The sequence below is a fragment of the Bacillus rossius genome, chromosome 1 (assembly GCF_032445375.1).
Source record: "Bacillus rossius redtenbacheri isolate Brsri chromosome 1, Brsri_v3, whole genome shotgun sequence".
NCBI classification, from domain to species: Eukaryota; Metazoa; Arthropoda; class Insecta; order Phasmatodea; family Bacillidae; genus Bacillus; species Bacillus rossius.
Genome location: NC_086330.1, coordinates 120,317,362 through 120,342,832, shown reverse-complemented (window position 1 = coordinate 120,342,832; position 25,471 = coordinate 120,317,362). Strand labels below are relative to the sequence as shown.

Below are 25,471 nucleotides of genomic sequence, written 5' to 3'. Positions count from 1 at the left end.
TTTTGGTTTTTTGACAGCATTTTTATTACAATAAAAGACTTAACAGTACAGACTAATTTTTTTTTTAACTTAAAATACAGTTTCTTGGGAAAACAGCAGTTTAAATGACTTTATGTATTTTTGTGTTAAAAAAAATTGAGGATGTCACAAACTGTGGCACAGCAGATGAGCTACACCAATAACCTCTCTATCTCCAGCTGCACTGCTTGTATCTGAGGTTTCAACTGGGAACCTTCGTTGATAGTGACTGAGCAGGCCACGACTTGTCGCGACACACCACACGCCCTCCCCAGCGCTGAAACACAAGCCAGCACTATCATAAAAACTACATCTGTATAAGTTACCAGCATTTTAAATGAAATATAAATATTTTTTTTTTGCACACAAAAAAAAAACAAATTTTAACAAAGGAGCCACTAGCAGTAAACACCTATCTATTCTTGTTCTACTGTCACCCACATATAATATTATACAATGATGGTTTCCTCCATTCATTAAAAAAACAGTAGTATAATTTTAAGTATCTCCTCAGTCATTGATAGAAGTTAATTAAGTAGCAACCTTCATTTACAACAGGCTTTTTTAAACTTCTCAAATAAAAACCCCTTGATAGTCAAGGGAAGTGATGCAAACCTCAATTAAAATTCGCAGATGATCCAAATTTAAGGTACATGCAAGCATTAGACCTACATAGGCATAATAAACCTTTTCAGCTATCTCAACAGTAATATTTATTACATGATGCACCAGCACTTTGCTACAGAGGTCTACATGCAGAGAACTCTCGCACTGCTCATTATAGTCGTAGTCATTTACAAGTGCATTTTATGATAGAAACATTCTAGTAAACTGTCTCAAAAAAATTATTAAACCCTTTATGTCAACAATAAATGTGAGAAAAATAAATCCTCCCCTAATAGCCTGCGAACAAACCTTGTTTAGAGCGCACAAAGACGTATGGTACATTTTTATCTTCACACAGAAGTGGTAGGTGCAGCAATATTTCCAAGGGTTCAGCATCTGCAGCCATTACAATAAACTCTGCTAGACCTCGATTCAGAGTTTTTGTTGCTGAAAAATACAAAAAAAAAAATTACACAAAAGCAAAATTTTTATTATTTAAAAAAAAAAATCCTTTGTTAATTAGCAGCTGGCTAACAGCTAAATGTTCTCTTGAGTTATTGTCACAAGACAGGCTAAACAAGCTTATTTAGGTGTTTGGAGTATTATCAATATTGTTACGAACATGACATTGGCCGGGACACGTGCAGGTGCAGAGCTGGCTGGCGACTGCCACAATGTGATATGGATCGCGCGTGCCTGGAAGATAACAAGGATTGTCGCTTTCCCCCCTCCTTCCCACCACTCCCCGCACGGCGCCCTGCCTTTGACACGTAACGGACACCGGGCAGCTGGGAGTTACGCGAGCCGCCGACACGTGTTTTCGAGAGATTTCTGCCGTCGGGACGGCTCGCGATGACGCGACTGGCCCCGGCCGCTCTCGTGAGTTCTGGAATTGCGCCGGGGCCTATATATATGCCTGTTCGGACTTTGTGACTTATGTCCTTGTTGTGTGAAGTGTTACTTGTGCCCCTTTTGCGTGTCGTATAAACAGTTCGGCAAGATGGCGGGCCGCATGCAGTCGGGTCGTTTGTTTTGTATTTGGCCATCATTTCGTTGTCATATTTGTATTCACTAAATCAGACTTTTAATATATTTATGGTCCTCCGGAAGAAATTCGTTGAAATAAAGAACATTTGGTCCTCCGGGCCGGATATTTACCAGTAATTGTGCGTGTATTTGTGTCGTGTCTCGTGACGCTCATCTATTGTGATAGCGTTTTTTTTGATCTCATGTTGTCGCAGTGTTGGTGAATACTGTATTTGTCAAACTTTCATTCCCTTTATTTCTGTTTTGTGCATTAAACGGCAAAATGAATGACAAGACAGAAGTGTTAAAGATTCGTCTCGAGCGTGGGGAAAACAGGTTCGCCCGATGCACTTGCCGATAAAGTGATGAGTGACGATACGCAACGTGAGTTGTTTATCGCAACGTGTCGTGATCTGTCACAATTGCGTACTTGTTTTGAAGACGATCACTTGTCTTTGGAGATGTTGCTCAAAGATGACCCGGATTTCAACAAAAAAAAACAGCACAGTGATAGCCTAAATGCGTTCGACGACACGTTTTATCGTGTTCAGGCAATATACATTGCCACATGCAACAAGAATAAATTGCATGACGGCACGAAAGCACCAACTTCGCACAACCCATCTCAAGTAACTCTTCCAGCTATAAAACTACCACATTTCTCAGGAAATCCAACAGAGTGGCTTAATTTTTCTAACCTCTTTACCACATTGGTGGTAAACAATGCTCACTTGAACGATATTGAAAGGTTATCATACCTTAAAACATCACTGTCACCAGAACCACTCTCTCTTATCCAATCCCTGCCATTGATCAATGAGAACTTCAAAGTAGCTTGGAATTTGATTGAACAGAGATACAAAAATCTCAGGCTTATTGTGTTACACCACATTGATGCAATTATGCAGGCATCTACAGTGTCTCTTGCTCATCCTGCTTCATTAAGTGTTTTGGTGTCAGTGTTAAATGAACATATGGCTGCATTGCGTACTATGAAACTAGCAGTAGATTCTTGGGACCCACTCTTGCTACATTTTTTGGAAAGGAAGCTAGATAACCATTTACGTCAACAATGGGAACTACATATTTCTGTGAGTGACAGAAATGCCTACATTTGCTCAGTTTTTAGCCTTCCTTGAAAGTCATCGCCGGGCTTCAGAGGCAATGTCTGGAGCCTCCAGTAAGTCAGGGTCTCGAGTAAGGCAGGCAAACTATAGCACTGTATCTCAGTCTCGCTCACAACACACTTCACTGTTTGTTGGAAACACATTTGATTCTGCTGTAAAGTGCAGTGTATGTGACAGTGACCACCCACTTTACAAATGTTCACAGTTTGTACAATGCAAGCCAGAAGACCGCTACCAGATTGTCAAGAGACTTAACCTTTGTTTAAACTGCCTGGGAGCATCTCATCAAATGAAACAGTGTTGGTCAAAAACCAGCTGTCACTCATGAAAGAGTAGACATCACTCGCTTTTGAACTTCACTGAAGCCAACACGCATACACTTCTGAAAAAAGAAGCAACTTCATTTCAGCATTCTCCACCTGAATCTGCAGCAACAAAACCTACACCAGCTGTTGCATTGGCTACAGCTCAGAGACCTGGTCAATCAGAACCAGTGGCGAGGCGTGAGGTCTATATGAGGGGAAGCAACAACTCCGTTCACATCAAAACATGTGGGGGGGGGGGGGGGGGGGTTCCGGGGGCCCTCCCCCGGGAAAATATGGATTTTAAGGTACAAAATGGTGCTATTTAAGTAGTTTTCTTAACTGAACATTGACTATTCCACAGGTAGTAAATTGACATATTTTTTAAATAAATTATTTTTAAAAAATGTTTGACTTACATTATTCTGATAGTAAAATACCTACTCTACATTACTTATATACTAAGTGGGAGTGTAGTATCATCAATATCTGGTACAAAATATATAAACAGACAACACATGGCAAAGTAAGTACTTAAAATAAAGAGAAGAACCTCATAAAAATGTACTAGAATAGTAAAAATTAAATCTTGGTATTTTTCGTACCAACACAAAAGAAATTATCTTCATACGTGATCAGAAACTCTGTTAACTGGTACGTGTACCAAGAAACTGGCACGTCAATCATTCCTGAAACGCCACGATTTTTTTCCTAGCCTAAATTATTCTAAGTGTGTAAGGGTCCAGGTTAGGAGAGGACCTAAGTGTGTCTCAGGCCGAAGACTATACACTCTACCATGCAGGTTTTTAACCATGCGGGACAAGGGCGCGTGCATCGTGTGCTGTTGGGGTTTACTGGCCAGCCATGGCTGCGATTGGCGCCATGACTGACGCCCCATTGGTCGCCTAGCTTAAAAGCTAGCAAATGTGACCCAGGTAAAACCTGCATAGACACAGGGAAAACCCTGGGCCGGGTCATGCGGGGATCAATTAACATGCATTAAGCAAGCAGGTAACTACTGCACAAGAAGGAAGAAGGGTCCAGGTAATAAGAGTTGGAGGGGCTGAAAAATCAACCATGCTGGAGTTGGGTGCTTGGGCCTTGCGGCCCGCATTTAAATGTTGGGTACTCCTGGGTTATTATTAACCAGGGGCGCATGCGCCCCCAGGGGCGGGCGACTTCACTCGTCAGTCCAGTCCAGCTGCCCAGGCAGCTACAGTTAAACCAGATGTGGGCAGATGAGCCAGTAAACCAGCTCGAACTGCGGGCGCACGGGGCGAAAGGCAGCCTGACATTGCGCCATCTTCATCTTCCTTCTTCCAGTCAACAGCCAACAACCTTTCAAGCCAAGGTGGGGGTAAGTCGTTCAGGCGAATTAAGTATCTTGCGAGTCGGACCCTCTTGTCCTCCAAAATCCCGGGACGGTTGAAGGTCGCGCCGCCCAGGCTACCACTGGCTCCAACAGGGCCCCAACTTAAAGGCGCCGCCATCTCTTCCTTCAGAGTTACAATGCTGTTCAGTTCCGTTGCGTGCGCGGCAGTTCACAGCTCCGCAATTTCCAGCCCGCAGTTCGTCTACACTTCGCATCTAGGGCACATTGAGCTCCCCTGCGGTGCCTTCGCCGACGGAACTGCTTTCTGCCACGCGCTGAGCTGCATTCAGGCTACCTTTCACCCCGATAGCCGTAATAACGACTCCACAGGCCGGCCATTGTTCCGCTGACTGCTATTGGTTATTCACAGTCACCCCAGCGAGATTGCAACTCTCGAGCTGGGATCCCGTATCCGCCACCCGCGGGACGCGGTCGGTAGCAGTTGGCACTGCTAGGCCACCTCCCGTACGCCCACAAATCCCCCACGCACTGCCAGCCAACAGCCCGCGAGAGAGATGCGCGCGCCCCGACAGACGACCGCCGACTGAAACGCGACCTCGCCACCTGCCCTGCTGAACTGTAGCGGACATAGCCGAAGCAATCGGCGTTAGAATTCCACCGTCTGCTTCGGCCATGTTCGCTTCAGTTCGGCAAGAAAGCGCTACCTTCGTAGCTTCTACCATGTGTTTTTACAGCCAATCCCCTCCCTGAACCTTTCTACCATGCCACCCCCCTTCCGAAAGGAAACTACTGCGGCAGCCTTCCTGCTGAAAGCGGTCCTACCAGCGCTTCTAAACCTAGCAACGCTTCTAAAACAGCATATTTTGTGTGTCAACGAGTTCTTTTCTTATAGCGCACAGCGCACAGTACTGGGTCCCAAGAAGATAGTGTAAAAAATACATACACCTAACGGCACGAGATAAGTAAAATACTATTCTGAATAAAATATTTATTTAAAAAATGCAATGTTTGGAAACTACCTGGGCAAGCACTGCTTGCCTTGCTTGCCCTGACGAGACGCCACTGATCAGAACCCAGAAACGTGTTATTATCCACTGCCTTGGTGGATGTACAAGACAGCATAGGCGTGCGCACGGTAGGTGCCACAGGTGCCTTGGCACCACCATTAGGGTTAACGTTATTTTGTTTTTTACAAGCAGAAATAATACATACTTATAAAAAAACCATATTATTTCCAAAAAAATATGTTTTCCAATCATGTCGAGTTACAGATATGTGCTCATAACACTATCAGTATATCAATTATTAATCGAACCAACTATACACACGGAAACAAGCCAGGTGCAATTACTTGTGTTGTACACGCGGGCCGAAATGTGTAACATACTGCATGTTCAAATCTCTAAAGTTCGTAAAAGAAAAGTCTCAGTCATCTTAGAAGGCATTGTCAGTTCGTGCTCTTCTACTGCCTTTTACGCAGAAACCAAAAAGGATGAGTTGAAACTGTTTACATTTCATCTGGTTTTGGACAGTCTAGTTCAAGGTATCAACTCTAGGTTTGCACAAGAAACCAAGAAAGTGATCTCTGCCTCAGGAAAACTAATGGGGTTAAATTTGGGTCCTTAAAAGTGTGAAAGTAGTGACTTTGAAGTTCTCTAAAAACAGTTCAGAGTGAATGTTACGGAACTAGAAGCAGAAGTGAAGCTTTTGAAGACAAAGAGAGATATGGACACCGATTTTCCACCTAAAACTGTTTCTGACTGGATTGATTGGCTGTCAAAGTTTCAGCGAAGTTCAACCTACAAAAGCTTCAGTGCAGTAATCAGGGGCGTACCCAGGGGGGGTTTTAGGGGTTCAACCCCCCCCCCCCCCCCCCCCCCCCTTAGCACCAAATATTTAATTAATTTCTTATTCATCACTCAAACAAATTTCATATTAAAATTAATACAAATTTTACCATTACAATATTTAAATATAAGTACCGAAAACTGCTAAAATAGCACTATTTTACACCTTAAAATCCAAATTTTCCCGGGGGAGAACCCCCGGACCACCCGCTTTAATACGGGGGGGGGGGGGGGGGGGGCGCATGCTTCTTAACACCCCCCATACACAAATCCGGGCTATGCCACTGGCAGTAATGAATACATTTGCAACAATGCCTGTAACTAGCTGTACAAGCGAAATAACTTTTTCAAAGCTTACTATCATAAAATCAAAGCTTAGGTCTACAATGCACCAGGAACGCTTGAAAAACCTGATGATTCCATTTGTGGAGCAAAAACTGGCTGCTTGTGCAAACAGGGCCACAACTAAGGGGGGGCAAGCGGGGCATACGCCCCGGGCGCAAAGCTGTGGGGGCGCCGAAATCGCTTGCATTGTAATTCCTACTACAACTGGTACTGGTAAAAAGTATTTTAACTTGCATGCCAGGAATGTTTAATCTGATTTACAATATATCGTCTCAACATATTTAATGAACAAGTCTAGTGATTATACGGACTACTTTATGGACATAGTGGGTTCATGCATGGAAGTTACAGTAGCACAGAAACTGTTACATGTAGTTATGGAAAATGCTTAAATAGCACCATTTTTCCGTGGGAGGGCCTTATTGGAGTGGTATGTGCAAAAAAAGAGGGGGGGGGGGGGGGGGGCCATGAATCCATTCATGCCCCGGGTGCTAGAGACTCTAGTTGCGGCCCTGTGTGCAAACACAAATGCTATCATCGACTTATTTAAAAACATTTTTCCGTTTCATCGACGAATGGCCCTTTAGTAATACAGAGTATTATGTTCAGCAGATTTTCCTAAGGTTTTTTATTTTTAGTTCTGGACTTGTAAACTTGTTTTCAAAAGAAATTTTGAACAATATTGTACCAAACATATACTACTTAACATACATTATACTAATCGGATAGGCTTACTCGATGACTTATATGCAGTCGCAGACAAAACATTTTTGTTGTATTCCAAAAGTTAAAACTTTCGCCCACACTTATTTGTGTATTTTTATTATTTTAATATTTTACATATATGAGGTATGTTACAAAAACTCCCTTGATTTGTTGATTTTAAAACTTAACATTTGAGAATGTTTTTTCTTGCATTTATTTGGCGTCTTCAGAAAACATGTAAGTACGGTTTTTCAAAGCCACCAGCATGAATTCCGTGCAAACAATTTGTGCAATTTACTTTATGGCTCAACAAAGCTTAAAACTGTAAATAGTTTAGTAGTTTTCCTGGCGATTATAACGTTCAAAACCATAATTTGTCATAAAAAATGATAAAAATTTTACATCTGTGTATTTAATGTTTTTGTTTGGAAACACCTTAAATAGCACCATTTTGCGCCCAAATTTTTCCGGGGGAGGACCCCCGGACCCCCGCTTTAGGCTCGGGGACCGTGAATGATAGGGCTGTTGTGTAATCTGGCACCACCAATACTGGAGTCCTGCGCACGCCTATGCAAGACAGTGTCAGTGGTTACCAGAATTTTCGAGCAGTCTTAGACTCAGCCAGTCAGTCGAGCTTCATAACTGAACATTGTGCCCAGCTTTTGGGGTTGACTCGTCAGAAGGTGTTATTACCAATTTATGGACTATCACAAGCTCCCTTACACACAGCAAAGGGATTAGTTAAATGCTGCATTAAACCAGTTGGCAAAACAAACCCACAACTGCCACTTGCTGCATATGTTGTACCGAAAATAACTGTAGATTTGCCCACATTTCCTGTACATTCTGACATGTGGGATCATGTACTTCATTTGAATTTGGCTGACCCGACATTTGCTACTTCAAGTTCTATTGATATTTTGATTGGAGCAGATTTGTTTCCATATATACTCACGGGGCACAAGCTAGTAAAAAATGTGGATTCACCGGTCGCACTGGATACAGTTTTTGGTTGGATTCTTATGGGTAAAGTGCCCAGTCCCATTGTACCAACCAACCATAGTGTCACTCTCTTTGTATCGACTATGTGCCCTCCGCCATCTCTGGAAACTGTGGTTGAAAGGTTTTGGGAAATAGAGGACTTCCCCACTTGTGCACATCTATCGCCAGAAGATGAAGCCTGCGAGGCTTTCTTTAAAACCACTCACCATCGAGAACCTTCTGGACGTTACGTGGTTTCCCTTCCATTCCCTTCACCTAAACCAATACTTGGAGACTCAAGAGCACACGCTGTTCGCTGTCTAGAGGCCTTGGAGCGCCGTCTGGTCAAGCAACCTGGACTGCGTACCGAGTACCAGGCCTTCATGGAGGACTACTTGCAGAGTGGTCACATGGAGGTCATTGCCAACCCATTGCATGATGTTGAGTCAGCCTATTATCTTCCTCATCATGGAGTTATCAAGGCAGAAAGCACCACCACCAAGCTGCGCGTTGTCTTCAATGCTTCTGCTAAGACCCAGCGAGACGTGAGTCTAAATGACATGCTGATGACTGGACCCAAATTACAGACAGATGTTCGAGAAATTCTGCTTCGGGTTCATGTACACAAAGTTGTATTCACTGCAGACATCAAACAAATGTATCGGCAAATAATGGTGGACAAAGAGCATCAAGACTACCAGCGAATTGTGTGGCGTTGTTCTCCAACCGATCCTATAGTGGACTATCGTTTGCAGACTGTTACTTACGGAGTTTCATCTGCCCCTTATCTAGCAATTCGCACCTTGCATCAGCAGGCCCAAGATGAGCAATGTAACTTCCCTCAAGCAGCTCATGTTTTGAAGTCTGATTTCTATGTGGATAATGTTGTCACAGGGGCCAATAGTGTTGAAGAAGCCATTGCTCTTCAAAAGGAACTTATTTATTTGTTAGCAGCTGATGGCTTCCATCTCAGGAAGTTTGCCAGCACTCATAGTGAAGTGCTTGAATGGCTGTCCCCAGGCCAGCTACAATCCCCAGCATCTATGTCTTTTGACAAAGAACAGCCAGCTGTGGTGAAAGTTCTTGGTGTACAGTGGAACCCTAGCTCAGACTGTTTTTCTTATCAGATGACTCCATTAAACAGCTCAAGCACCAAGAGGGCAATTCTTTCAAATATTGCCAGGATCTTTGATCCCCTTGGATGGCTGACGCCCAACCTCTTGTATGCCAAGTCTCTTGTACAGCTGTTGTGGCTCACTGGAGCAGGACGGGATGAACAGCTTCCTCCAGAGGTCTTATGCAGGTGGTGTGATTTTAAGTCTGAACTGTCTTTGTTATCACAACTTCGACTGCCTCGGTGTGTATCAGGCTCAGTAAAAGCTGTTCATGAACTGCACAGGTTTTGCGACAGTTCAGAGGTTGGCTATGCGTGTGTCATCTATCTCAGATCAATGTTTTCAGATGGTGGAATCAAGGTCTCACTATTGATGGCAAAATCAAGAGTAGCACCGGTGAAAAGGATCTCTTTGCCTCGCCTTGAGTTGTGTGCAGCTGTGATGTTAGCCAAGCTAATCAGTTTTGTGACCAATGTATACAAGGGGGTGCTGGACATCATGCAAGTGTATGCATGGTCAGACTCAACAGTTGTTCTTCATTGGATTGCATCATCACCCCACCGATGAAAACATTTGTGGCAAATTGTGTCAGCATCATACAGGACTTAACTGAAAAGGAATTCTGGAGACATGTTCGCACTGAAAACCACCCAGCAGATTGTGCATCCCATGGCTTGTTGCCCTCACAACTTATTGATCATCCTCTGTGGTGGTCTGGAGCCCCATGGCTTAGACAGCCTCACAGCCAGTGGCCAAACGATACCCTGGGTAGTGTGGTAATTGATGATGCCATTGCATGTGAAGAAAAACTTACAGCAATAAGTTGTGTGACAGAGGTATCCCTAGAATTTGTTGCCAGATTCTCTTCCTTCGGCAAGCTGCAGCATGTTGTTGCTTACTGCCTTCGGTTTGGAGACAACTGTCGTCAACCTAAGGAAAGGCGTTCTCTGGGACCGTTGACAACTATGGAACTGCAAAGGGGCTTGGAAGTTTGCATCAGACATGCCCAACAATGCTTTGCAGCTGATAAGGTTAACTTGGACAAGGGGCAGTGCAGTTCTCATCAAATTCGGTGGGTATTATCCGTGCAGGAGGGAGGTTAAGTCAGGCATCCCTTCCCTATTCTGTTCAACACCCTATATTGTTGCCCAAAGATCACCCATTCACGTTAATGGTAATCAATCATTTTCATTGTTTACATTTGCACCCTGGTCCTCGAACTTTGCAAGCCATCCTGAGCCAACGATACTGGATTCTTTGTGCACGCTCTGTCATCAAAAGGGTTTTACGTGGGTGTATTAAGTGCTTCCGCACTAAACCCTCTCCGTTCACTCCAACCATGGGAGAACTTCCATCTCCTAGAGTCCAACAAGTGACTGCTTTTCACCATACTGGTGTGGACTATGGTGGGCCGTTTCAGGTTACCACGACTCGCACTCATGGTTGCAAGTCCACAAAAGCATACTTATGCTTGTTTGTTTGTCTTGCCACCAAAGCCCTACATTTGGAATTGGTTTCTGATCTCTCAACCAGTTTGTTCTTGGCAGCATTTTCTCGCTTGATCTCTCGAAGGGGAAGGCCAGCCCACGTTTACAGTGATTGTGGAACTAATTTTGTTGGAGCTCATCGAGAACTCAAAGAACTCTACCAGTTTGTAAGACAGACAACCCATAACACTGAAGTGAGCAATAAGCTGAGTCAGGAAGGAATTGCATGGCATTTCAACCCCCCAGCAGCACCGCACTTTGGCGGGTTATGGGAGGCTGGCATGAAGTCTGTTAAAACCCACTTAACTAAAGTCATTGGCTTACAGATCCTTTCTTATGAAGAGCTCTCGACCATCCTGATTTGCATCGAAGGGGTCTTAAACTCTCGTCCTCTTTGTGAGATCAGCTCAGACCCGTCAGAACTTGATGTCCTAACACCTGCTCAATGCCCGAGGACGTCACAGCAGAGAGAGTCAGTTCGGAGTGTTCAGTCAGGAGTTCTCCCGCGGCGGAGTTTCCAGGCGATAGTGCCGCGGGTGCAGCAGAGTGGCGAAGTCCTTGGACGAAGGTTCCAGGGCAGGGAGTGAGTGAGTTCAGTGGAGTCGGGAGTTTTCCCGCGGCGGAGTTTCCGGGCAATAGAGTCACGGGCGTGGCGGAGTCCCGAGCGAAGTTGCGAGTGAGAAGTTAAGCGGATCCTCGGCGAAGGGGGGCGACGGAGTCCCGCGGCGGAGACCCACGAGGGGTGCTGCGGCGAGAGTTGCGCCAGAGGTGCGGCCCAGCGAGGTGTGTGGAATGAGTGACTGGGGAATAGACCTTTATTTAAGTGTAATAAATTATTTGCCATTTTAGAAGATTTTTGTAAGTGACATAAGTAGTGGCAATAAATAAAACTGTGTAGTGTAATAAAATCTTTAATTGGGATATCCTTTACGAACCCACGGTAAATCATAACAATATGTTGAACACCAATGGTTGTAATTAATAGACATTTATAACATAAAATAATAAATAGCAGAGAGCCTATCTTAATGGACATTCTTGCGAGTTATGTACCTTTAGTTTTATCTAGTTACAAGAGTCTTTACATAATAAAATACTCTTAAAAACATATATACCATGATAGCTGGATCCTCAATTGAAACACCATTTAAGCCTCGAGGATCCTTGGTGGCTGTGATCTCTACCAAATACTGTAGAGGGAGAATACAGGACAGCTCTATACTAATAGCACAGCCGCGCGGGCGAAGAGCGTCAGCACTGCTACCTAGCGGCTCGGCGTGATAACAGCACCCACGGCCATGCATTCCAAGCCTAAAATGTATTAAATTCAACTCGTCATTGCACCTAGACTAATCAACAGATTCTTTTGAAAAAAATTGTGTTGACCCTCGTATTCTTTGCGGCCATGCAGATGTAAATTTATTTGCCGAAAAGTTAGTTGCTTTCGATGTAAAAAATAGTTAACAATGAACAGCATATTTTCAAGGAAAATTGAAGTAAAAATTTTCAAAGCATTCTATTGCTAATCATCGTTCATTTAGGGAATTATCTAATGAATTAATTAAATCATCCAAATTTTTCAGCCATTAAATACTATTGATTTGCTATCGTTCAACAGCCTATTGGTTAAAAGTTTTTTTTTATGAATATGTGCAATATAATGAGTACAGTTGTTCATATAGTTTATAATACGTATATAATAATTATATTTACAGTTAACAGAGATTTGAGCACGATATTATGAAATTAAATAACATGGGCATTCAAATAATACTGAAAATTAAAGGTAGATGAAAAAATACATAATTTCAGTATGACATAAATATGTATAAGTACATAGCGTTTGACACAATGTAAATAAACAATATAATCCTTAAATTAGAACTTACAATTGCACCATCTTAAGCTACCATAAATATTAAATATGTATTAATACCTGGTTACTTTAAAATAATAATATTTAAATAAATACATTATAACAATGGTACCAGAGCTAGAACATTTTACAAGATTCAACCTTCCATTGTAAATGAAAAAGGCAAATAATATACAAGAGACGAATATGCTTGTAAAATTTTATCCAGCTGCACCTAAATAAGTAGCAAAAGTTTATTTTCCCCGATCATACCTTATAACCACTGCTATGCTAGATATTCCATACAATTTACATGTGCATGACTTTTTTTGCTTTTATGTTTTCTTTACTCCGGGTTCTCCCACATTCATCGTTTACACCTTTTATAAAACAATTGATTATGACATTAAAATATTTGTTAACAAAAATTTTGAAGCATTCGTCACACATTTCGATTTCAGTGGGTTTCTCAATCAATCTAATCATTTTTAATTTGACATTCCTGCAAGAAATATTCAAAATATTTACAAAACATTCATCAAAAATCACACATATTCTTGTCGACAACAACTGAATAGGCTTTTTAGGGTACAAAAATTTTGCATAATCATTGTGTTTCATTGCTATATGAACGTCCTCTAGAGAGTAAGAATTTTCGTTCGATGAAATTTTGTTCTGGCATTCAGCATGTGCGGGAAGTGGGAAATATTTTACGTTCTATAAGGCAATAGAATTTAAAAAAAAATATTTAATAATAATTCCTTTCAATTCTGACGGTTACTCTTTGTACTTCAGCGAGTTTAGTTTGAGAGGTTTTCGTATGGTGCGGCCGTGGTCGCGGCAGCTAGGGGCAGTCATCACGCCGAGCCGCGAGAGCGCAGCACCGTCGGTTTCTCGCGAAAACGAGCGAGCTGTCCTGTATTCTCCCTCTACAGTATTTGTCTCTACTTAATATGTCATGCTCATATGGTGAGAGACGTGGGTTGGATCCCAACTCCCGGGTATGAAAGAGCACTGAGCACTAAGTCGGTACCTATGCAGGGTTTCCACTAACTTACTTCGGCCCATTTCCCCAAGTTCTACGTGTTTTTCATGTTCCACCTAATATTTCCTGTCTGAGCAAACTATCTGGCAAGATAACAGATGGATTAAAACACCCATTTAAATAAAAAACAGTTTATAAACATATTAACATGAAGTATCAACTAAAAATGTTTCCCTGCCCTATATACAGTCCACATTTTTATATTCATCATAAGTATGTAACCTATGCTCCCAGACTAGAAAAGAAAACAAAATTGTTTGTTTAAACTGAAACAATAGGTACATTATGTGTTATTATTTGTGATCGACAAAAATATAAATTGTATGTGACTATGCTTAAAAGCTTAAAATTAATACACAGTTGTTTATATCCCTTAAGTTTAATTTATGTTCATAAAAATCAGATACATGTTATCGAGGGCACAATAAATTATAATCAAAACACATTCCGGCAGTAAATAGTACTAAGAAATTATTGATATTGTTTTGTAACTTCGACATGGCAATTTCCATGTGTTTTCCAGGCATTTAGGGCACCTTTATAACTAACTCAGTTTTCCCTGTTCCCTGGAACTCTGCCATGTAGTTTGGAGTCCACTATAATCTAGTAAGTCTCATCGTACGGCTATGTGCATATCTGTATAATGTTAAACCCTATCAAATAAAATACTATTTAGGCCTAGTAACTACTAGCCTAATATATTTTAAGAACAGAACCCAGTATCACAAAATTAAACAATCTAACCACTAGAAATGTTAACAAAAATCAAGACAGATAAGTTTATTAAATAACCGGAGGTCAAAAAGTTATAACAAAGAATGAACTTGTTAGAAACATACTACTTACCTTCATTTGCACCTTTCCGTAGTTGTTTGTAGTTCAAAGCTTGCTGGACAAGATTGAGAATTTTGGTAGTCAGTGTGGGGTCTGCCAAAGGGTATGCTTTAGGATTCACTTCCTCTGTCTAAAAATAAAAAAAAGCAAGTGTACATGATAAAATTACATAATAAATTCCTGTACATTCAAATGTGTGTGTGTAAATGTGGGAGTGAATGTACTTATGTGAGAAAGAGAGATGAAAAGATTATATTGTTCAAAGTACTAACCAAGTTAAAACACCATCTTAGTTAGCTACACCCATGATTGTGGTCCTGAAACTCAAGCTTATCTTTTTATTGATATAAATTAATTATTAAATAATGTACCCATTATTAATAAGAAAACATTTTGAGTATTTTTTAACTCTTGCTTGTTTTTAATACAAAGGTAAAAAACATTTAAAATGAAAAAATCTAAATGCTTAAAACCACTTCAACCACACAATAAAATAGCTTAAAACAGATAAACCTAAAAATAAGGCATTCTAATTGCAGTGTTAAGCTAGGTTTATAAACAATGCAAGAAACTTAATGACCTAACACACAACTAACACAAAAAAATCACTGTCATTTATAAATCATGAAAGTCACCAAGGTCACAACCCTAAAAATAGAAGTTATAAAAGAGTCCTCCCACTTACTTCATTCTCCCCCTCTCTTGAATCTTTCCCTTAGGTCCTTTTCATATCTCACTTTCAATATTTCTGCCTCAAGCCCATTCCACTCCAGCCCTGTCCTAACCAGGAACGAATGCCTCCCTTTTTCTATTCGTCTCCACTCCCTCCGAAGCTTCTACTCGTGATTTCTAAGCACCCTAGTAGCCTAGTTCCCAGCTTTCACCAAACTCCTTCCTTTATCACCTTGAACTGCCTTACCAACCTTTCTACCTTCCACTTCCCCCAGCTGACTCACCATCTCACATCACTGTTGCGCTTCCCTTCTTGTCCACACACCCGACACAACTACCTGCTCTGTGCTGCACTTTCTCCAGCTGCCTCATCTGTCATTAGGTATGGTTGAATACATAGGTCAACTTGGAACTGATAAATTTCAATTTTGGCAGCTTTTCCATAAACAAATAAACAATAAAATTCCAATTTTTTTTAAAACACTACAGACATTTCCTCTATTCACCCTGAAAAGAGCATTTCAAAATTTGTACTGGTATATGATAAATTACAGTTTATCAAATACATTAGGTAGCCTGAGAAATGCTGCAGCCGTCGCCATGTTTTTTATAGTGTGGTCGAGACTGTTTTCAACCAAATATTGGCCTGATTTTCTGTGTCCTCAATAGTGACGTAAATTTATTTCTTGCTATTTTAACACAGCCGAAACTGTTTTCCGTGAGAGACTGTCGTCACCGCCCTTCTGTTTACTTGAAACTAGCTGCAACATTACCATGTGGTTTTCCAGAAATCCTTAGGATTACAGCGTAGTCTAAAAGACAGAGATATTAAATGTCAGTATGTTATGGCTGGAACCAAGACGATCATTAATATGTTTTCTGCTATCAGGAAAAAATATTGTTCAAAGTCTGGAAGGGACTATTCGGGAAAAGTTTTGTATAGGGTATCCAAGTCTATCCCTTGATCCTAATGGCATGATACTGAATACTGAATACTGTACATTAATCCTGGTACATGATGCTTGCTGTTTTAATATAGTACCTACATCGAAATATCCTGACTGTCATAAAAATTGTAACAATGAATTATGATAACATTATCCAATAAAATAAAAATTTTAAAATGAATTTTTTTCACTTCCTAACATTGTTTAAATTGTAATATATTTGTTATGTCCAGGATCTTTCGATGTACTAAATTAAAACAGCAAGCATCATGTACCACAGGATCATGCCATCAGGATTAACGGATAAACATGGTTACGTGTTGATGGAACAATTAATGACTATTTATATCTCGATCCCATAACAATATTAATGATGTCACCAAGATGGCATCACTTACATCATCATCATCACCACCCCATTCTTATGGGACAAGCGTGCCCTATTTATTACTAAACTTTATGATACTGAAAAATAAAAGTGGCTGGAAAAGTGGTAAATTATGAGGAATAAAATATATTTCAAATGTAGCTGACCTAACCAAATACCTTTCATTTTGCTTACATTACCTGAATAAATATTTAACTAACGTAATAAATTTAACGTTTTACCTAACCCTTAGATCAACACATTTTTCATTCAACAAACATGCTTAATTCTTCCATACACACGTGTAGGTATATATCCGACTTCTTTTTGGAAGTAATTTTGTCTCTACGTTTTTCTCTTTAGAGCAATTCCAATTGTAACTTCCATTAATGCCACCAAATACTACCCAAACAAAGAAACAACCACCCATGAACATCAGCTCCATTGCTACAAAAAATAAAATCCTACTCAATTCCAAACTCGTTGGCCTATTCCTATGACATCATTCATTACCCTACTTTTTAAATTTGCATGTAATAAAGCTTACGCACTTTCCAGAATCACTATCTAGAACTGACCCATCTGGGTGATTGCATACCAGAGCATCACATCACACCCCCCCCCCCCCTCCCCACCCGCCACAAATTACTATCACTGAGAAAAATTTTTGTGACTTTTCAAGGTTTTAAAGTAAATTCCCTGACCAAATTCAACTTCCCTACTTTCCAGAATGTAGACCCCCTCCCCCCCTACTTTCCAGAATGCGGACACCCTGTTAAGATCCATCTACAATTGCAATGTCCTAAATTGTGTCCGACGGACACTGATCACTGACTCGTCCAAATATATTGATCAACATGAACTTTTTGTCCTAGTCTGCGTCCTTTGGTAGCATAGAAGAAAACTCTTGATATTTACAGTTTCTGGTTCCCATTTCAAAAAGGTAAACAGAAAATAACTGACAGTGTGGTAAGAAGCCAAAAAGACCACGACAAAATATTGAACCGTACTGTCTGTTTGTGACCAGCACTTTTCAAAGGCTTGTGGGTCCCTGTACGTGAGCGGTGCCTACGTTTATGGTGAGACTGCTTGCGAGTGGTGCCTACATGTCAGATTGTCCTGGTAGGTCTTGCTCATCTTGCATAGTCCTGACGTGCTAATGGTGCCTGGTCTCATGCAGTGACTGTACACATCATTAATGTGTAAAAACTGTAAATTGGCATTTCACAATATTAAATAAATGAATAACACACAAATTCATTTTTGCAGTGTGCTTTGAATTCATTTATTAGAATTTACTTTTGCCATAACGAATCAATATATATTAATGAATTCACAAAACTTTTCAAGTGAAATAAATATTCAAAACCTTAGCTGCAAACTCATTTATAATGAATGAAACCAATAAACACATTGAAAATAATGTGTTTTGGCACTTTGTATCTACTGTGCTCTAGTGATTACTAGTGACTCATAACATTCACACATCGAAATTCGCAATTGTAGACTAGGCAATTTACCGCTAGCGACAATGTGACGTTATTCACATTATAAGGACACTGATAGCCTACAGGTTTGTCTTGTTATAGACATACCTTTATCCTGTTTATCTTATGCGTAAAAGTACCTGGCCTTTGCAGATGTAATTCAAAATATTAAAAACATGTGAATGAATGCAGCCAACTGATTAGTGCACTAATTAAATAAGATAACGTTACTCGCCACTTCAGTAATTGAATTAAAATATAAACAAACTCTCACCATGATCGCAATGCAAATATTCTTGATTATTGAATTGTGTGCCTAAAAACTTTGTGGCACTTAAATCAAATTCTACTCAATTCAAAAAACTCGCAAACTGCCCACAAACGAAAACACGCGGTCAGCCGACGAGAGACGAAAAAAGATCTAAACAAACAAGTTTCGATACCAAAGAGATTATCACTAAGAGTTGAAAAAGACGAATTTATTTTCAAACAGAGATAAATGAATTGAACAGAAGGAACATATACACAAGAGTGTCAAAAGGGATGCTGAGGGGAAAGGTCCGCCATATTGCTTTGTGAACAACATCGTTGATTTCGCCATTTGATTACATTGCGAGTAGTTGAAAGTTTTTAAATTTATGTATCGTTAATTTGGTTTTTGAGTCTTGTAGGTGAATCTGTTCTAATTTTTCAAAAGTTTGGTTGTTTTAGAAGTAGAATGTGTGATTTTTAACCAGCATGACAATCTATAAAGCATGATATTGTTACGAACGTGAAAAAGGCTACGACACGTACAGGTGCAGAGCTGGCTGGCGACTGCCGCAATATGATATGCGCCGCGCGCACCTGGAAGATAACAAGGATTGTCGCTTCCGCCCCTCCTTCACAACAACTCCCCGCGCGGCGCCCTGCCTTTGACATGAAACTGAAACCTGACAGCTGTGAAGATTACGCGAGTCGCCGACACATGTTTAGAGAGATTTCTACTGTCAGGTCGGCGTGGAATGTCGCGACTGGCCCCAGCTGCGCTCGCGAGTTCTGGAAATTGCGGCTGATAGATAAAACGAGGACGGCGGCCTCGAGAGAGTTAGTCTGAGTTCAGAGAGAGAGTTCAGGCAGGAGCCTTCCCGCAGCAGAGCTTACGAGACGATAGTGCCGCGGGTGTGGCAGAGTGGTGAAGTCCATGGTCGCAGGTTCCAGGGCACAGAGTGAGTGAGTGAAGTCGGGAGTTTTCCCGCGGTGGAGTTCCGAGCGAAGTTCCGTTCGAGCGGATCCTCGGCGAAGGCAAATGCGTCAGCGGCGGCGGAGTGCGGCGACGGAGTTCCGCGGCGGAGATCCACGAGGGGTGCTGCGGCAAGAGTTGCGCCAAAGGTGCGGCCCAGCGAGGTGTGTTGATTGTAAAAACGAGTGACTGGGGAAGCAACATTATTTTTAAGTGTAATTTATTAGTGGCCATTTTAGAAGATTGATTGTAAGTGTAGCGGCCATCAATAAAACTGTGTGTGTAATCAAATCTTTAACTGGGCTATCCTTTACGAACCCCGAGGTAAATTGTAACAATATATTAATATATTATGGCATTGTGTGTTGCGTATGGTTGTGTGAACATAAGTTTTAGGAAAACTGAGAGCCAGTTACTGAAGGAAAAGCATATGAAGACAATCTTTCACAGGTAAATAGTGTTTGATTATTTTAGTGAAAGGACACATTTTGGTAAATATAACATTGAGGGGCGCTTCCTTAAAAAAAATTTTTTGACATGACAACGTCTAATAAATCGATGAATGCCAGCTGCACGCACGAAAAAGTGTCCCATAACGCACATGGTCCCACTACGGATGTCCAACTACGGATGTGTCCTGTTATGCTCATTGTACGCATGCGTGGCATCTCTCTTCCACTCGATTGGAACAACCATCGATTTGACTTTTCAATCATATTTTAGTCATTTGAATTATTAATATTATGTAATTTAATGATCGTCCACCGATTTTCAGCACAATCGGTATGGTTATTTAAAAGTAATGTTGAATATTCAAATACGTTTTTAACGAACAATGGTGTTTTACAGTTACACATTGACGTGTCCCTACAACAGCGTCCAGTGCTGGAGTGGTGTGAGGTGGGGTGAACGACCCACTGGACATAGTGCGCTCACACGTTGTCGCCGAACAGGTCCTGCAGGCAGGTAGTGCCCAATGCTGAGAGGGGCTATGGAGGGGAGGGGTTAGGTAAGTGTAACGCCCTTCGTGCCTCAAAAAAATATTATTTTAATTTAATAAAAAAACCTTGGAAACTGCTGGGATCAAAAATATTAAGAAAATTAAAGTTATTTACCAGAGGGGGCACGAGGTGGTGAACAAGACAAATTTCACACTCCCTGCACACAAGCAACTTGGGAGTTCGTGGATCGTTATATAGAAGAAGGTATATGATAAATAAATACACTACATAAATAATTTGGTCTATAGGTTTCCCTGGTTTATTATGAAGACATTTTGTTTTCGCATTATTTCGAAATCACAATAGAAACCAAAAATATGGGGGCGCCCCGAAATTTTTTAAAACAATTTATATTATCTCAATTAAACATAGTCACAGAACAAAAATTGGAATATTCCACCCTCTTAGCTTCTTTCGATGATTACGTAATTCACAGTCTCATGAATTTTACAAATTCATCGTCGATTAAGTTCTTAAGGCACTGTTCGCTGGTATGTATTTAATTAATTTAGTTAACTATATGCAAGTGGAAAATATATTGCTCATATCACACGGGTTTTCAAAGTATGACGTCGGGGTGGGATAAACTCTCTTCTTAAGGGGACTCGGAGCTCGAGGTCCAGAAGAAATATGCGGGGAGCAATTTGTCTCCCCAGCACTTGGACCCTGTCTGAAACACAAGTCAAATTCAAAACGAATTAGACCTGCTTCCAGACAGTCATACACAGTCGGCGCGAAAGGCCAACAAAAGGGAATTTGGGGAGGAAAAAAAAGGCCGGATTACTTACCAAACAGGGTGTAGATTCAGGGCTCACGAGATGTCTCACGCTGACATCAGGATGGCGCGCACTGAGAAATCGCGGATGATGCGAAAGAAACCAAATTTTTAGGAAAATAAAAAAATTAATACACTTTAAATAAAAACATGACTTGTACTAATTACTACTACTGACTGGCTACTGTACAACTAGGATCACATCCCTTAAGGCAACAGACTACATCTCTTATGCACACGAATTCGCCGTTCCCGCGAAAAGCCTCTTAACGCAGAGGAAGCCGAGAAGACGTGGTCAGTAGCCAAGGTCAGAGTACTGAGTGCCGCGATTGCGGACCAAGCTCCTAATTAAATCGGGCGGTCGGCCATAGGAAAAAAGAGGGGCAAGGTTCGGCTAAGGGCCGAAAACATGCGAAGGAGTCCGAGGCGGTCGTGACATCAACACGACAAGCGCGCTCTCTACCCGCGTTCGCGAAAGCAACATACATTCGACTATTACAGGCCGTGGGGAAGCAGCATAGGGCCTTAAGACGTAGCTGGTGGTGCGCTCTGGCGGCCTAAAGAGGAACTAACGGAGGCGGTGAACTGAACCGCCGCCAGATGTTACTGGCGTAGTCTCTGCTCGCTGGCCTCCGGGGCCAAAGTAGCTTTTTCTGCCGCTAGATGTCGTGGAGGTCTCTGTAGGACCAGGGAAAATGTCCTTGGAGTAGGCCATTGTCTTGGCGAAGTTCATGTCAGGTCACTGCTCCTGGCTTGAGTTCTCTGAACTAAGGGGGGGGGGGGGGGTGGAGAGAGAGGGGAGGGTGGACAGAAAACACCACTAAGCTGGGAACGGAGGTCCACTGGAGACTCGTTCGTACCGAGACTAGCTAGTCTCAACAGGCCTCTAAGAAGTAGCAGCTTGCAGGCCAGAAGCTGCCCTATGCGATTTTGGTCATGCTGGGAATTAATAGTACAAACCCGAGACGTGACTGCAGGCGAGAGAAATTTCAACCGGGTTGCCCAAGTCCACATTAGACCAGCAAAATATCAGATAGATCCATGAGAAAGGTCCTTTGGTCCACTGGGACAAAGTTTAACTACGTGGCGTACACCAGCCTAACAAAGAGTAAATCACCCCTTTAGTAACCAGATAAATTAAAAAAAAAAAATTTCCAAAATTAATTTTAAATTATAATAAAAATTTAAATCAGGTGTCGAAATGCCTAATTTCCGGCACATAAGGAACGAGGAAGGGGTATCAGTCGGAACTCTAGAGCATGCTCCCGAGAGCCGCTACAAGGGGGCGAAGAGGTAAAAATCCTAGAGCGGGCTCCCAAGGGCTTCTCCATGGGAAGGGAGTCTAGAGCGAGCTCCCAAGGGCCACTCCAGAGGGAGAAGGGAAGAGATTCTAGAGCGAGCTCCCGAAGACCACTCTAGAGGAAGGAAGAGAGTGTGTGAAGAGAGGAGAGAAGAGGAGAGGAGAGGAGAGGAAAGCATAAAGCTAGAGATGGGTCGAAAAGTATCAACCTGACACTTTGTCACTGATACGCTCCTGTATCATGAACGGCAAACGAGGACACTTTAAAAGTATCAGAGACTTTAGTATCAGTTCAGAATTCACCTGGAACAACACCACGGCCAATGAGCGCAGTACCCGATCGCAGATGACGGTCACTTGGGCGGAGCTTGTGAAAGGGGAGGGAGCAGGAACGACGAATAAGGGATAAAGAAGGGAAAGAATGTAGGGGAGGAAGCGCAGGGGAAGGCGTTGAAGCCTTGAAGGAGAGGCGCAAAGCGATATTGTTACAAGCAGGGCTGCCACTCATGGGTTTTTCCAATGGTGTTTGGGTTTCTGGGTTTTTAAATAATGAATTCCAACAATTCTAGGTTTTTTATAATTTTAATTATTTTTATACCTAAAACAATAATAAAGGTAGTAGCTACTGTATCTGTTGCAATATCTGTTTGATAAATGCAAACAAGTCTATGTGTTTCACACACAAAAATACATATAAACACAAAACTAGTTTTCAAGAAGCTAAGTCGAATATTAAATTAGACACGTTCTTCAAAGAGGCTTGCAGAACACAAAACCAATGCAACAATTAACCTTCAAACCAATCTTGTAGAATCAGACTCTGAATAAAGACTAACGTACATGATGCAGTTTTATAAAAACAATTACCGGTTTAAAGGATGCAGTGATGGTGTTTGTTTTGTCATGTATATATTTGTAGGTTTTTTTATGATATGTGCTGGTCCAAGAATTACTTGGACGGCTTTTATATAAAAAGAACCAAGCGCCATTTTTTACATTTTTGAGATATACCCATAACTGAATGCATGAAACACGCTAAATTCTTTAAAAAAATAGACCCAAGTGATATCTAGACTGTACTGCTATTTGTGAGCACTTGAACCAACAACCATTTTGCATAGAGGTTTTCTACTTTTATTTAAACTGAACCAAGTGACATTTGGCGGTTGGTTCTGTTTAAAGAATATTTAATGTGTATTTTCTTTCTTGATTTAAAAAGAACCACGTAATATTATGGTGATTCAACAGTGATAATATTGTGAAATCAAACAGCTGCTGGATTCAATTTGTTTTTAATTCAATGTAGATTTTGAAATACTTGAGGGTACAAAATTCTGTAAGTTAATATTAGATTTGTTATTGTGTGTGTTTTTTTTTAACAAGATCATGATGTATATTGTCAAAAGGATCATACAAATGATAATGAAGACTGGGATGATAGTGTTCAAAATCCAGACTACACTCCACATTTAGATTCAGGCAATGAAGGTGAACATAGAGAGACCAAAGACATAGAGGAAGAGAATAAAAATAATAGTAATGTACCTGAAAAGTTAGATGGGCAAACGACTCAAAATAAGAAAGGAGGTAGACCTAAAAAGATGAGAAAACGAAAGCATGTATGTCAAACATGCCAGTCATGGAAAAATCTAAAAGACAGCATCAAACCTCATTTCGTAGTTAAAGGTACTTACTGAAGTCCCAAGAAATTCAATGATTTTAATTGCAACTACCCCAAACGATGCAAAGACAATGTTAATATTGATTCTAGAAAAAAAATTAATTTTGGGATTTAGGATTTTATGATTGCCAGACTGCTTTCATTGCTGCACATATTCAAGAGGTAAATGTTAAAAGAAAGAGGTCATAATCTAACAAACGACAATACACTAGAAAATACGAACTGGACAAAGTGAATGTCTGCAGAGAAATGTTTACTCATGCCTTGGGAGTATCAACAAAACGAGTCAACACATCACTGAACAAAATTCGCTCCGATTGTGTAACTGACAAGAGAGAAACTCAAAGAAAAGGTGTGCCTCGAATTTCTCCCGTTGCAATTCAAAAAATTAAGGATCACATCAACAAGTTTTGTAGGTATAAATCACACTACTGTCGGCGAGTGAGTGGTGATACACAATACCTATCTACAGAACTTACAGAATCAAAAATGTATGAATTTTACAGAGAGAAAAATGAAGGAAATGGAGCAGTAAGTTTTAGTTGCAACAGAATGATACTTCACAGAGATTTTAATATCAAACGGAAAAAGCTGAAAAAAGATACAGCAATGCAGCAATGCAAAACTGCAACAACATTGAAAAGAAAACAATTATAAATGAGTTAAATGTGCATCAGTCAGAAGCTGAAGAAACAAGAGATGCAATGAATCGTGAGCTTAAGACTGCAAAGGAATGTGAAAATGTGGAAATGTTATGTTATGACATGGAGAAAACATTGCCTCTGCCTAGAATCCCAACAAGGGATGGGTACAAGGCACTGCCGGAAGAGATGCCCAAGAAGTGGGTTCCAGCTTGCGAAAGCATATTGTTACTCATGTCGGAAGGAATGTCACAGACATCATTTTGTGGTCTGACTCGTGTGGGGGCCAGGATAGGAATATCAAAATGGTACTAATGATGAACACATTGTTTGGTGATCCAAACTCACTGAATTCTGTGACACTTAAGTATTTAGTTTCAGGTCACACCTCCCGAATAATTCTGATTTTGGCGATGTGGAATCTGCCCTAAAACAACAGCGACTATATACTTTGGAGGACTACATAAAGGTAATGGAAGGATGCCGTAAAAAGAGAAAATTTGTTGTGACACAAATGCAGAATGACGACTTTAAAGGGACCAGTGAAATAGAGAAAGAGATCACCAACAGGAAGATTGACACAGAAGGAAATAAAATTAACTGGCTCACACTTCGTCAAATTAAATTGGAGGGATGTAAACCACAAGTTCTTCAGATGAAGACCAGCCATTCTCAAGAAACTTTCATTGATGTTAACATTAACAAAAACAAGCGACGAGGGAGACCCTCAGATGGATTTCAATCATCTAAAT

At 41.0% G+C, this 25,471-nt stretch overlaps 1 protein-coding gene across 1 annotated transcript; it reads right to left on the bottom strand.

Moving 5' to 3' along the window:
- On the bottom strand, positions 1-18,553 carry LOC134543290 (NHP2-like protein 1). The gene is made up of 4 exons (XM_063388204.1): positions 18,374-18,553; positions 14,639-14,756; positions 934-1,071; positions 1-295 (listed from the first exon to the last, which is right to left on the bottom strand). The coding sequence occupies exons 1-4, from the start codon at positions 18,374-18,376 to the stop codon at positions 171-173; spliced, it is 384 nt and encodes a 127-aa protein (XP_063244274.1). The 5' UTR covers positions 18,377-18,553; the 3' UTR covers positions 1-170.
- Positions 18,554-25,471: the final 6,918 nt, after the last annotated feature.

What these genes read in the sequence shown, in the direction of transcription:
- LOC134543290 (XM_063388204.1), bottom strand. An exon ending in ACGGAAAGGTGCAAATGAAG is followed by an intron (nt 1,072 to 14,638) that starts GTAAGTAGTATG and finishes TGTATTTTTCAG; the next exon opens with CAACAAAAACTCTGAATCGA. An exon ending in CTTTGTGCGCTCTAAACAAG is followed by an intron (nt 296 to 933) that starts GTTTGTTCGCAG and finishes CTTGTGTTTCAG; the next exon opens with CGCTGGGGAGGGCGTGTGGT.